Genomic DNA, 12,948 nt, shown 5'->3' with positions numbered 1-12,948 from the left:
CATCCTGTTGGGATCAGCCCAACTCTCCAGTCTGTCCAGGTCCCTCTGCAGAGCCCTCCTGCCTTCCAGCTGATCCACACTTCCCCCCAGCTTGGTGTCATCTGTGAATTTGCTGATGATGGACTCAATCCCCTCATCTAAATCATCAATGAAGATATTGAACAGAACTGGGCCCAACACTGATCCCTGGGGGACACCACTGGTGACCGGCTGCCAACTGGATGCAGCCCCGAATGGGAGATACATCCTAAGGCAGTGGATATTTTTTTTGTTATCAAGCAGGAAAAAATCCTCAAAGAGATTTTTTAAATGAAGGATATTTTTGGTTGGGATTTTTTTTTTTTTTTGGTGCTTTTAACAAATTCAAGTGAGCAATTTAAAACCATTTCAGGTTTGGTCTTTTTAGATTTTTTTTTTATTTTATTTGTTTTTTCTTTCCTCAAGTGAAGTCGTGCAAATCTAGGGAGATGCTGGCAATAAAAGTGCTTGGATAGTGGATAAAATGCCACTGATGGGATTAGTTTGCTGAAGCTCTTGCAGCTATTATGCTCAGCAGCATGATTCCTCATTGTAAGTTCATGAAAGAGCTAATGACAGGAAGGGGAGATTTGCAGAGTTGAATGGAAGTGGAATGCAAATTCGTAACAAAAAGAGCAACTGAGGATGGGAAGAGTCTGGGAATGTGGCATCACTTAAAGGCTTTCAGTGAAATGCACTTGGGTTCAGCAGGAGCTGTTGGATTAGATGTAGGAATTAAGTCCTGATCTTCTCCATCCTAATAGTACATAAAAAGTTGGAGAAAAGGCCCTTGACCTGCAAAAAGAGAGGTTTTTGCCATGCAAATAGTTCTGGGAAATAAGCTCTTCCTGGAGAGAAGGGTGGGGAAAAATAAATGTGGATGCAGAAGCTGGGACAGAGCAGTCAGACAGAGAATTAGAGAGAGTCAAGGGTGGGAAGGAAGGTGGTGGAGCTGCCATCCCTGGGGGTATTCAGAAAACGAGTAGATGTGGGGCTTTGGTGGATGATTTAGTGGTGAAGGTGGTGTAGGACTGATGGGTGGACTTGGAGATCTTGAAGGTCCTTTCCAACCATGGTGATATTCTGATTCTGAAGCTGTCAGGGCATTCAGCTCAGGATCAGTTTCTTTTGTTAAAAGTTACTACAGAGTTTTAAATGATGCCTCACAGTATATTACAATAAAAACTTCTCTATAAAATTAGACAGAAGCAAGAACCAAAGAGTACAAACAGATGTTTTTACTCTTGGAGTTGCCCTAAATCAGACTTGCTTGTGGTGGCCACCTCAAGGTAGTTTTCCTGGAGGATGGGCGACAGGAAAGCCAGGACAGACCCCACCCCAACATAGATCCCTCTGTTTGAGTCCAGTGATGATTTTCTCAGTGTGCTGATCCTCAGTTAAGCTTCAAGTGGAAGGGATGGAATCAAAGAACCACGGACTGTCAGGAGTGGGAAGGGAGCTCTGGAGATGCCCCAGTGCAACCCCCCTGCCCCAGCAGGATCCCCCAGGGCAGCCCACACAGGAACACAGCCAGGGGGGTTTGGAAAGGCTCCAGAGAAGGAGACTCCACAACCTCTCTGGGCAGCCTGGGCCAGGGCTCCCTCAGCCTCACCCTCAACAACTTTCTCCTCATGCTGAGCTGCAACTTCCTCTCTTCTCCCTTCAACCCATTCTTCCTTGGCCTCTCCCTGGCCACCCCCAAAAAGAGATTGGCCCCTTCCTCTTGCCCCCCACCCCTCAGCTACTGATGGACATTCAGCAGATCCCCTCTTAGCCTTCTCTTCTCCAGCCTCAACAGTCCCAGGCCTCTCACTCTTTCTTCCCAGCAGAGATGCTTCAAAGAACACATTGGAAGAACTTCTGCTGCTCTTTTAGGGTAAAAAAGTTTGTCTTTGCCCTGCTTTTTTACCAATTCCTCTCTCTCTATTGGGCTGATACTCCAAGTCGTTTGTTTGACACTTTGCCATGAGAATCCAACAGCTTCTACAGGAGATTTCTGCTGATAAATATATGGGGAAAAAAGAGATTTAGGGATTGGAAGAGCTGATTTACAAGGAACAATTAAAAGTACAACATGAGCTTTATTTATCCCCCAGGAGACACTTGGATGTCTCACTAAGGTGTCGATGGTGGGTGGGGGGGAAAGGTGTGGGAGTTTCTCAGGGTGAAGTTTATAACCATGGGGAACAAAGTGAAATTCAGAGATTGTGAATGTAGGCTGAAGGAGAGAAAAACACCACAGAGGTGTCATGAACTGCAGAGATTTCACTGTACCAAGACTTCAAAGCCTCCACCAGACAACCTTCTTGAGATGGTTGGAACGGTTGTTTCTGCATTGGTTGCTTTGACCTTCTTCATGGTGTCATTGGTGTCTCCCCTTGGTGTATTTTCTTGGTGTGCATTTCCTTGGTGTGTTTCTGTGCTGTATTTCTCACAGTGGCTTTGGTTTGCATTCCAGGGCTGCTTTTGGCAAAGAGTCAGAAGTTCTGATTGGCAACCTGGGAGATAAACTCATCCCTCAGCAGGAGATCATGCGGGACGTCAGCGACCTCAAGTCCTTGGCCAACATGCATGAGAGCCTGGAGTGGTTAGCAGGTCGGACCAAAGCAGCCTTCTCCAGCCTCTCAGCCACCCAGAGTAAGTAGAGAACCTTGGTCTTGGAAATAGTCACCAAGATAAAAATGGAATTTTAGCAGGAGGGCATCTTTCGAAGCAGGTTTGTGTCAGAGGGAAGTGGCTCCATCTCTTCCTTCCTGGTGAAAATCGTGGTGGGACATCTACTCAAACTGGTGGGCACCACGTGGGGTGCTAAAGCATCATTTCTGTAGGGTTGGTTGAGCTTCTCAGCAGTCCCCACGCAGGAGAGGGCATCAGTGCCCAGACAGGTTTCATTTTCTTCAAAGCGTGGTGAGGTTGCTGAATGTTTAAAAATATTTCCTTGGAAATCCAGGAGGGAAGCTGAGCAGATACCATGAGGATTCTATGGGACATTGATCTTCAGCCTCAAAGGTGGACACCAATTCAAGATCAGGGAACCTGGAGACACTCCTGGCTCTCATGGGTTGCCCATGGTGCCTTTGTGTGAGCATTTCAGTTCTCTGTGCTTCAGCTTTCACTCCTTCCCCAAGGAAATAGGGATTTTTTTAGATTTTTTTTCCTGTCTGGGAAGTGATCTGGTTAGTGCTATTTCTCTTCTTGTTGCTCTCATGGGTGTTATCTGCTTGGGGGTCACATTCAGAGGAGGATTGTGCCCCAGAAAAGGGCTCCACTTCCCATGCTTATTGGAACACTAAGAGAATAACAGAGATGCTTTTCCACTGGGATGACTTTTAAAGGTCCCTTCTAACCCAAACCATTCTATGGTATTTTGATGGCCCCTCCTTGGACCTGTTGAGGGCCAAGTTGGATGGGGTTTGGAGCACCCTGGGCTGGTAGGAGGTGTCCTTACCCATGCAGGGGGTTGGAACTGGATGATCTTTAAGGTCCCTTCTAACCCAAACCATTCCATGATGATTCTATGGTCAACTTGCAAGGAGTCACCCATAGGTCTGCTGACAGGAGGCTAAGCTGGTCCTAGGAGCTGAGGTTTGAGACATTCCCAGTAGCTGCTCTGTGTCCTAGGCATTTTTTAGAGCACTTTGTATTGCCCTAAATCCTTGCAATAAAATGCTGTGTGTTTTACAGATATTGAACATCTCCCATAGTCTGGGGGTTATATGTATTAAATGCAGCTGTCTTGGGTAAGGAAGGAAGCACCTACACTGTGGTATAGACAAGGAGCAGAAAAAAAGGAAAATATTGCATTAAAAATCCCCACAGGTTGGTGGGATTGTCCCCAGCACACGTGGGGACATAGTGAGGACATGGGGCATGGAGGAAAAATTAAAATTGTCTTTTGTTGCCAAGTTTCATGCAGTGTTAATTGGGAGGAGAAAACATGACATTGAGCATCTCCCATAGTCTATAGGGGGCTTATATATAGAGTTATAGTATAGGGGTTATACGTATTAAATGCAGCTGCCTCAGGTGAGGAAGGAAGCACCTACACTGTGGTGTGGACTGGGAGCAGAGAAAAAGGAAAATATTGCATAAAAAAATCCCCACAGGTTGGTGGGATTGTCCCCAGCACACGTAGGGACATAGTGAGGACATGGGGCATGGAGGAAAAACTAAAATTGTCTTTTGTTTCCCAATGTCAATTGGGAGGAGGAAAAATGACATTGAGCATCTCCCATAGTCTATAGGGGGGTTATATATAGGGTTATAGTATAGGGGTTATATATATTAAATGCAGCTGCCTCAGGTGAGGAAGGAAGCACCTACACTGTGGTGTAGACTGGGAGCAGAGAAAAAGGAAAATATTGCATTAAAAATCCCCACAGGGTGGTGGGATTGTCCCCAGCACACGTGGGGACATAGTGAGGACATTGGGCATGGAGGAAAAACTAAAATTGTCTTTTGTTTCCCAATGGTAATTGGGAGGAGGAAAAATGACATTGAACATCTCTCATAGTCTATAGGGGGGTTATATATAGGGTTATAGTATAGGGGTTATATATATTAAATGCAGCTGCCTTGGGTGAGGAAGGAAGCACCTACACAGTGGTATAGACTGGGAGCAGAAAAAAAGGAAAATATTGCATTAAAAATCCCCACAGGTTGGTGGGATTGTCCCCAGCACACGTGGGGACATAGTGAGGACATGGGGAATGGAGGAAAAATTAAAATTGTCTTTTGTTTCCATGATTCATGCAGTGTTAATTGGGAGGAGGAAAAATGACATTGAGCATCTCCCATAGTCTATAGGGGGCTTATATATAGGGTTATAGTATAGGGGTTATACGTATTAAATGCAGCTGCCTCAGGTGAGGAAGGAAGCACCTACACTGTGGTATAGACTGGGAGCAGAAAAAAAGGAAAATATTGCATTAAAAATCCCCACAGGTTGGTGGGATTGTCCCCAGCACACGTGGGGACATAGTGAGGACATGGGGAATGGAGGAAAAATTAAAATTGTCTTTTTTTTCCATGATTCATGCAGTGTTAATTAGGAGGAGGAAAAATGACATTGAGCATCTCCTGTAGTATAGGGGTTATATATAGGGTTATAGTATAGGGGTTATATGTATTAAATGCAGCTGCCTTGGGTGAGGAAGGAAGCACCTACACTGTGGTGTAGACTGGGAGCAGAAAAAAAGGAAAATGTTGGATTAAAAATCCCCACAGGTTGGTGGGATTGTCCCCAGCACACGTGGGGATATAGTGTGGACATGGGGCATGGAGGAAAAATTAAAATTGTCTTTTGTTTCCAAGATTCATGCAATGTTAATTGGGAGGAGGAAAAATGACATTGAGCATCTCCCATAGTCTATAGGGGGGTTATATGTAGGGTTATAGTATAGGGGTTATATATATTAAATGCAGCTGCCTTGGGTGAGGAAGGAAGCACCTACACAGTGGTATAGACTGGGAGCAGAAAAAAAGGAAAATATTGCATTAAAAATCCCCACAGGTTGGTGGGATTGTCCCCAGCACACGTGGGGACATAGTGAGGACATGGGGAATGGAGGAAAAACTAAAATTGTCTTTTGTTTCCATGATTCATGCAGTGTTAATTGGGAGGAGGAAAAATGACATTGAGCATCTCCCATAGTCTATAGGGGGCTTATATATAGGGTTATAGTATAGGGGTTATACGTATTAAATGCAGCTGCCTCAGGTGAGGAAGGAAGCACCTACACTGTGGTGTAGACTGTGAGCAGAGAAAAAGGAAAATATTGCATAAAAAAATCCCCACAGGTTGGTGGGATTGTCCCCAGCACACGTGGGGACATAGTGAGGACGTGGGGCATGGAGGAAAAACTAAAATTGTCTTTTGTTTCCCAATGTTAATTGGGAGGAGGAAAAATGACATTGAACATCTCCCATAGTCTATAGGGGGGTTATATGTAGGGTTATAGTATAGGGGTTATATATATTAAATGCAGCTGCCTTGGGTGAGGAAGGAAGCACCTACACAGTGGTGTAGACCAGGAGCAGAAAAAAAGGAAAATATTGCATTAAAAATCCCCACAGGTTGGTGGGATTGTCCCCAGCACACGTGGGGACATAGTGAGGACATGGGGCATCTCTGCAGTTTGTCCCAGAATCCTGGGAGAAGGAACCCACAGAGTAAGGGGACTGTGGGCAGTCAGATCTTCTGAGCATTCCTGGGAATTTGGTGTTGAGAATCCCTCAGATTTATTGGGGAAGTGACAGTGGAACTTTGCTGGTGCTCAGTAAAGCCCTAGTGTTATATTCCAGCAAAATAATTGCCCCAGGAAAATAATTCCAGGAAAATAATTGTTTAGATCCAGGAGGATAATTTGGATTATACAGTCAGCTAGCAATTAAATACCCAAAACTTGATGTGTGTGTGTATATATGTAGTATATACTTATTTATATATATATAAATATACACACTGGGTACTGTATTCACTGTGTACTGTGAGTTCTCAATACCTGAATGCCAAAAAGAATTGCTGTGCTCTCACAGGATGGAATTTAAAAGATTAACCACATTAAAAAGAAAACAAAACCCAATGGGAAATGCTATGAAAATTCAGTAGCCTACAAGTTACCCACAAAACTCACTGGGATTATTCTTGGGGCTGAGGAGCTGTGCTCTGTCTGACAGTCAACATGGTTAAAAATAAAAACATCCTTTAAAATATCAGTTCTGGTTGAAACTCAGTTTTTTTTTCATCTTTTTTTAAAATAAATCAGCATTTTTCCCAACATAAAAGGGCATAAGCATGACTTTCAGGCTGCTGAGAGGCCATTACACAGAGCAGTGAATAAACATAGAAGTACAAAGTGTAATGTTTCACTTGGCAGCATCCTCCTGACAATAAAAATTCATCTCCCTTTGTAATAACTTGATAGCAAGGCACTGCAATATCTGTACACAAATGCCTGGAGAACCTGAAACAAGGGGAAGAATGAGGAGTGGAAGAAAATGATGGAGGCTGCTGGGCTCCTGGTTATAAATGAAACCTGGGGGAGTGGATCTCATAAATGGAACATCAATAGAACCAACTGCAAGCTGGATGAAAGAAAGGAAAAGTGATGCCATGGGGCAGAGGTGGTGAGAGAAGTCAGATGTGTTTACAGATCCAGCAAGCCATGGAGAGGGAGAGCAATTCTTTTGGAAAATAGGAAGGGTGATCAATAGAGGAGGAATGAGATGTTTCTTTCCATCCCAGCTGGACAGGGAGAGAAGAGCAATGTGAATGTGCTCAGACTCTGCTGGGAAGGAGGAAAAATTAAAATTGTCTTTTGTTTTCAAGATTCATGCAGTGTTAATTGGGTGGAGGAAAAATGACATTGAGCATCTCCCATAGTCTATAGGGGGGTTATATATAGGGTTATAGTATAGGGGTTATACGTATTAAATGCAGCTGCCTCAGGTGAGGAAGGAAGCACCTACACTGTGGTGTGGACTGGGAGCAGAAAAAAAGGAAAATATTGCATAAAAAATCCCCACAGGTTGGTGGGATTGTCCCCAGCACACGTGGGGACATTGTGAGGACATGGGGCATGGAGGAAAAACTAAAATTGTCTTTTGTTTACCAATGTCAATTGGGAGGAGGAAAAATGACATTGAGCATCTCCCATAGTCTATAGGGGGGTTATATATAGGGTTATAGTATAGGGGTTATATATATTAAATGCAGCTGCCTTGGGTGAGGAAGGAAGCACCTACACTGTGGTGTAGACTGAGAGCAGAGAAAAAGGAAAATGTTGGATTAAAAATTCCCCACAGGTTGGTGGGATTGTCCCCAGCACACGTGGGGACATAGTGAGGACATGGGGCATGGAGGAAAAATTAAAATTGTCTTTTGTTGCCAAGATTCAGGCAGTGTTAATTGGGAGGAGGAAAAATGACATTGAGCATCTCCTGTAGTATAGGGGTTATATATAGGGTTATAGTATAGGGGTTATATGTATTAAATGCAGCTGCCTTGGGTAAGGAAGGAAGCACCTACACTGTGGTGTGGACTGGGAGCAGAAAAAAAGGAAAATGTTGGATTAAAAATCCCCACAGGTTGGTGGGATTGTCCCCAGCACACGTGGGGATATAGTGTGGACATGGGGCATAGAGGAAAAATTAAAATTGTCTTTTGTTTCCAAGATTCATGCAATGTTAATTGGGAGGAGGAAAAATGACATTGAGCATCTCCCATAGTCTATAGGGGGGTTATATGTAGGGTTATAGTATAGGGGTTATATATATTAAATGCAGCTGCCTTGGGTGAGGAAGGAAGCACCTACACTGTGGTGTAGACTGAGAGCAGAGAAAAAGGAAAATATTGCATTAAAAAATCCCCACAGGTTGGTGGGATTGTCCCCAGCACATGTGGGGACATAGTGAGGACATGGGGCATGTATGAAAAATAAAAATTGTCTTTTGTTTCCAAGATTCAGGCAGTGTTAATGCCTTTGCTCTCACCCTTCTTATGAGCTTCTTGAGTTCTTTGCAGTCCTGGATTGATCATTTGAATTTCTGAGCATCTCATTGCTGGAAGCTACAACATGGGCATGAGCATCAGGAGAAAGGGCAGGAACTAATGGGAAGTGAAGCTAAATAAAGGGGTTTCTGCCAGATGCTGAAGGTCACCAGGTGCAGATCATGGTCACCCACCTGGTGGTGTTGTCATTTCTACATCATTCACTTGGATTTTTGGGAAAACCCAGACCTCCCAGTTCAATGGGAGTGGAGTCCATGGCTGTTGATACCCAAGCCAACAATCACCCAAGCAGCTGGCTTTAGGCAGCTCTTCTCTTCCTTTCTTCAACTCTGTCCTCTGCTTTAGGTTTATTTTTTTGTTTTTTGTACTAGACTATATAATCAGAACCAATTTTGGTTGGAAAAGACCTTTAAGATCATCCAGTCCAACCATTAACCAACCCCTGCCAAGGCCACCCCCACCCCATGTCCCTCATCCCCACATCTCCAGGGCTCTGAAACCCCTCCGGGGATGATGGGGACTCCAGCCCTGCCCTGGGCAGCCTGGGCTGAGTCCTGATGCCCCTTTCCATGAGGAAATTATTCCTAATACCAAATCTAAACCTCCCCTGGAGCAACATGAAGCCATTTTCTCTTGTTCTCTCACTTGTTCCTTGGGAGAAGAGACAAACACCCACCTTACCCCAACCCCCTTTCAGAGCCAGAAGCTCTCCCCTCAGCATCCTCTGCTCCAGGATCAACACTCCCTGGTCCTTCATCCCCTCCTTAGAAGTTCTCCAGAACCTTCTTTACCCTCTTCCCCAGCTCCATTCCCTTCTCTGGACACTCTCCATCCCCTCAATCTCCTTCTGCTCCTCAGGTCCCCAGAACTGACCCCAGGATTGGGGGTGCAGCCTCAAAATCCTTTCAGGGAAGAAATTATTCCTCATATCCAATCTAAACCTCCTCTGGTGCAACTCGAGGCCATTTCCTCTGCTCTTCTATCACTTGGTCCTTGGGAGAGGTGACCAAGCCCCAGCTTGCTCCAGTTTCCTTCCAGGGAGCTGTAGAGAGCCAGAAGCTCTCCCCTCAGCATCCTTTGCTCCAGGATGAAAACCCCCAGGTCCCTGAGCTGCTCCTCAGCAGATTTATGCTCTCCAGCCCCTTCCCCAGCTCCATTCCCTTCTCTGGACACTCTCCAGCCCCTCAATCTCCTTCTGCTCCTGAGGTCCCCAGAACTGACCCCAAGATTGGGGGTGCAGCCTCCCCAGTGCCCAGCACAGGGGGACAATCCCTGCCCTGTGGTTCTGCCCACCCCAGAATTCTACACTGCAGCATCTTTCTTCAACAAGAACAGGAATCTGGCCTTTGATCTTTTTTTTCTTTCTGACCCAGCAACTTCAAGTTAAATCTTGACCCCTTTTAGGGTATCATCCCAGCACATAGTGACCAGTTTGGACCAGAATTTTGGGTGCAGTGGCAGAAATACCATCATCTCCACCAAGTCCATGGCATGGTGGTGGTGGCCCTGTATTTTTTCCCTGTAGAAATCCAGGAGTTTTGCCAGCCAATCTTCTTTGCCTGTACCTGGGGAACTTATAGGCACAACTGTAAGTATTCAGAAACCAGAAGGTAGAGTTGGGCAGGAATGAACATCTTTTGGGGAAGCCTAAAAAGGGGATCTACCTGTTGGTGGTTTTTTGGTTGGGGTGTCCAAAACCCCCTTACCAGACATAAAAATTCAATAACCTTTTGCTGTGGATGTGCCACAATTATCACTCATTTTAAAACAGTCTTGCTAATGGAGTGTTTTATCATGTTGGGCAGTCTTTGCATTCTTCATTATTTAGTGTTTGCTAAGCTGATGGCTCTTCCATAGCTCTGCCCTTATCTTCTCTCCTTCAGAATTGGATTTTATATTTTCTGAACCAGCCAGATATGACAAAGTCATTTTCTTTTTTCACTTGTCTTTGAAAGGAATAGAAACTTCTTTTTTTTTTTAACAATAACCATTTAAGGATTAAAGTTGCTGGAAGAGGATGAATTAACTGAGGAAGCCAAGTAAAATTTTAAACAGGTTATATATGAAAATGGAAGTGTAGGATTTCCTTTCCTCTTCCTCTCCTGCTTTTCTGCCTTGTCTTGGGCATAACATAAACTCATCCTTTCCCCTGCAGCCTTCTGAAACCCTCTGAACATTTTTACAAAGAAGGAATTATTCTGCACAATGAAAGAGCTGGGACAATCTTTGACTTTTTTAAGAGGGCTGCTCAGTGTGCATAGGTAGGGAGATGAAAGCTCAGCCATTAGCTCCACGAGCTGCAGCTCTCCTTTGAAAATCCCACTGGCTCTTGGCATCTCCAGACTTCAGATCCTTGTTCAGCAGTGAACGAGTGACTGCCTGAAATGTGGAGTTTGGAATTATTGCCTTAAATGTGGAGTTTGGAATTAATTGCCTTAAATGTGAAGCTTGGAATTATTGCCTTAAATGTGGGGTTTGGAATTATTGCCTTAAATGTGGAGCTTGGAATTATTTTCTGAGCTCACGTGAAACAGGATTGTCTTTCCTTTCTAGAAGTAAAAGTTCTTGCATGTGGACCATGTGCCAAGGATGCTGGTGGATCAACAAATCCCCTTGGATCCACCAGAAGGACATGGAAAAGTTGGAGTGAGGCCAGAGGAGGCCCTGGAGCTGCTGGGAGGGCTGGAGCAGCTCTGCTCTGGAGCCAGGCTGAGAGAGTTGGGGGTGTTGAGGCTGGAGAAGAGAAGGCTGCAATGGGGAGACCTTAGAGCACCTTCCAGTGCCTGAAGGGGCTCCAGGAAAGCTGGGGAGGGACTTGGGACAAGGGCCTGGAGGGATGGGACCCTGCGAGGGGGAAGGGTTTCCAGCTGCAAGAGGGGAGATGGAGAAAGAGAGAAAAAGAGAAAGGAAAAGAGGGAAAGGGAAAGCAAAAGAAAAGAGGGAAAGGGAAAGGGAAAAGGAAAGGGAAAGAGGAAAGGGGAAAGGGGAAAGGGGAAGGGAAATGGAAATGGAAAGGGAAAGGGAGAGGGAGAGGGAGAGGGAGAGGGAAAGGGAAAGGGAAAGGGAAAGGGAAAGGGAAAGGGAAAGGGAAAGGGAAAGGGAAAGGGAAAGGGAAAGGGAAAGGGAAAGGGAAAGGGAAAGGGAAAGGGAAAGGGAAAGGGAAGAAAGAAAGAGAAAGAGAAGAGAAAGAGAAAAAGAAAGAGAAAGAGAAAGAAGAAAGAAGAAAAGAGAAAGAGAAAGAGAAAGAGAAAGAGAAAGAGAGAAAGAGAAAGAGAAAGAGAAAGAGAGAAAGAAAAGAGAAAGAGAAAGAGAAGAGAAAGAGAAAGAGAAAGAGAAAGAGAAAGAAGAGAAAGAGAAAGAGAAAGAGAAAGAAAGAGAAAGAGAAAAGAGAAAGAGAAAGAGAAAAGAGAAAGAGAAGAGAAAGAGAAAGAGAAAGAGAAAGAGAAGAGAAAAAGAGAAGAGAAAGAGAAAGAGAAAGAGAAAGGAAAAGAGAAGAGAAGAAAGAGGAAAGAGAAGAAGAAGAGAAAGAGAAAAGAGAAAAGAAAAGAGAAGAGAAAAAAAAAAGAAAGAAAAGAGAAAGAGAAAGAAGAGAAAGAGAAAAGAGAAGAAAGAGAAAGAGAAAGAGAAAGAGAAAGAGAAAGAGAAAGAGAAAGAGAAAGAGAAAGAGAAAGAGAAAGAAGAGAAAGAGAAAGAGAAAGTTCTGGGGAGACCTTGAAGCACCTTCCAGTGCCTGAAGGGGCTCCAGGAAAACTGGGGAGGGACTTGGGACAAGGGTCTGGAGGGATGGAATGAGAAGGAATGGTTTTAAGCTGGAAGAGAAGCGATGTAAGTTAGACATGAGGGAGAAATTCTTAGGGATGAGGGTGCTGAGCCCCTGGTTGCCCAGGTTGCCCCCAGAAGCTGTGGCTGCCCCATCCCTGGCAGTGTCTCAGGTCAGGTTGGATGGGGCTTGGAGCAGCCTGGGCTGGTGGGAGGTGTCCCTGCCCATGCAGGGGGTTGGAACTGGTCCCTTCCAACCCAAACCATTCCATGATTTTATGAGATTAGGGTGTGCAGGGACAGAGTTTGGCCTTTCTGAAGTTTCTAAAAGGACATTCAGCCTCAACTTCTTTATCCAGGATGCTTTCAAAGCAGGTTTTTTTCTGCTTTCCAGGGGTGCTTTCACCCCAGATTCCAAGCTCAAAGTGTGGAAGATGATTTCACCACTTTGTCTACAGATGGGCAGCACTTTCCCTCTAGCCTTGCTGCAGTCTGGGTGAGCTAAAACTTCATTCAAGAGCAAAGAGGAGAGAAAAAAAAAGCTTTTTCCCAAATACTGCAGCTTTCTGTCCCTGGCTGGCTCTTATTAATGATAATAGTGAGCATTTGCATCCCATTTTTCCAGCCATAGATCTCCAAATACTTTTAAAAGGTTGGTG

General features: G+C 44.7%; 1 protein-coding gene across 2 annotated transcripts in view; it reads left to right on the top strand.

The window, feature by feature from the left end:
• EXOC4 (exocyst complex component 4) overlaps nucleotides 1–12,948 on the top strand; it is a 445,477-nt gene that overhangs the window by 374,498 nt on the left and 58,031 nt on the right. For both annotated transcript variants that reach the window (XM_030457542.1, XM_030457550.1), the window contains one exon: nucleotides 2,477–2,655. In XM_030457542.1, coding sequence (XP_030313402.1) covers nucleotides 2,477–2,655 — 179 coding nt within the window. The remainder of the gene's footprint in view (nucleotides 1–2,476; nucleotides 2,656–12,948) is intronic.

This window comes from Calypte anna, chromosome 1 (genome assembly GCF_003957555.1).
Source record: "Calypte anna isolate BGI_N300 chromosome 1, bCalAnn1_v1.p, whole genome shotgun sequence".
NCBI classification, from domain to species: Eukaryota; Metazoa; Chordata; class Aves; order Apodiformes; family Trochilidae; genus Calypte; species Calypte anna.
Note: the sequence above shows the minus strand (reverse complement) of the source record. Positions and strands in the feature narration are given on the sequence as shown.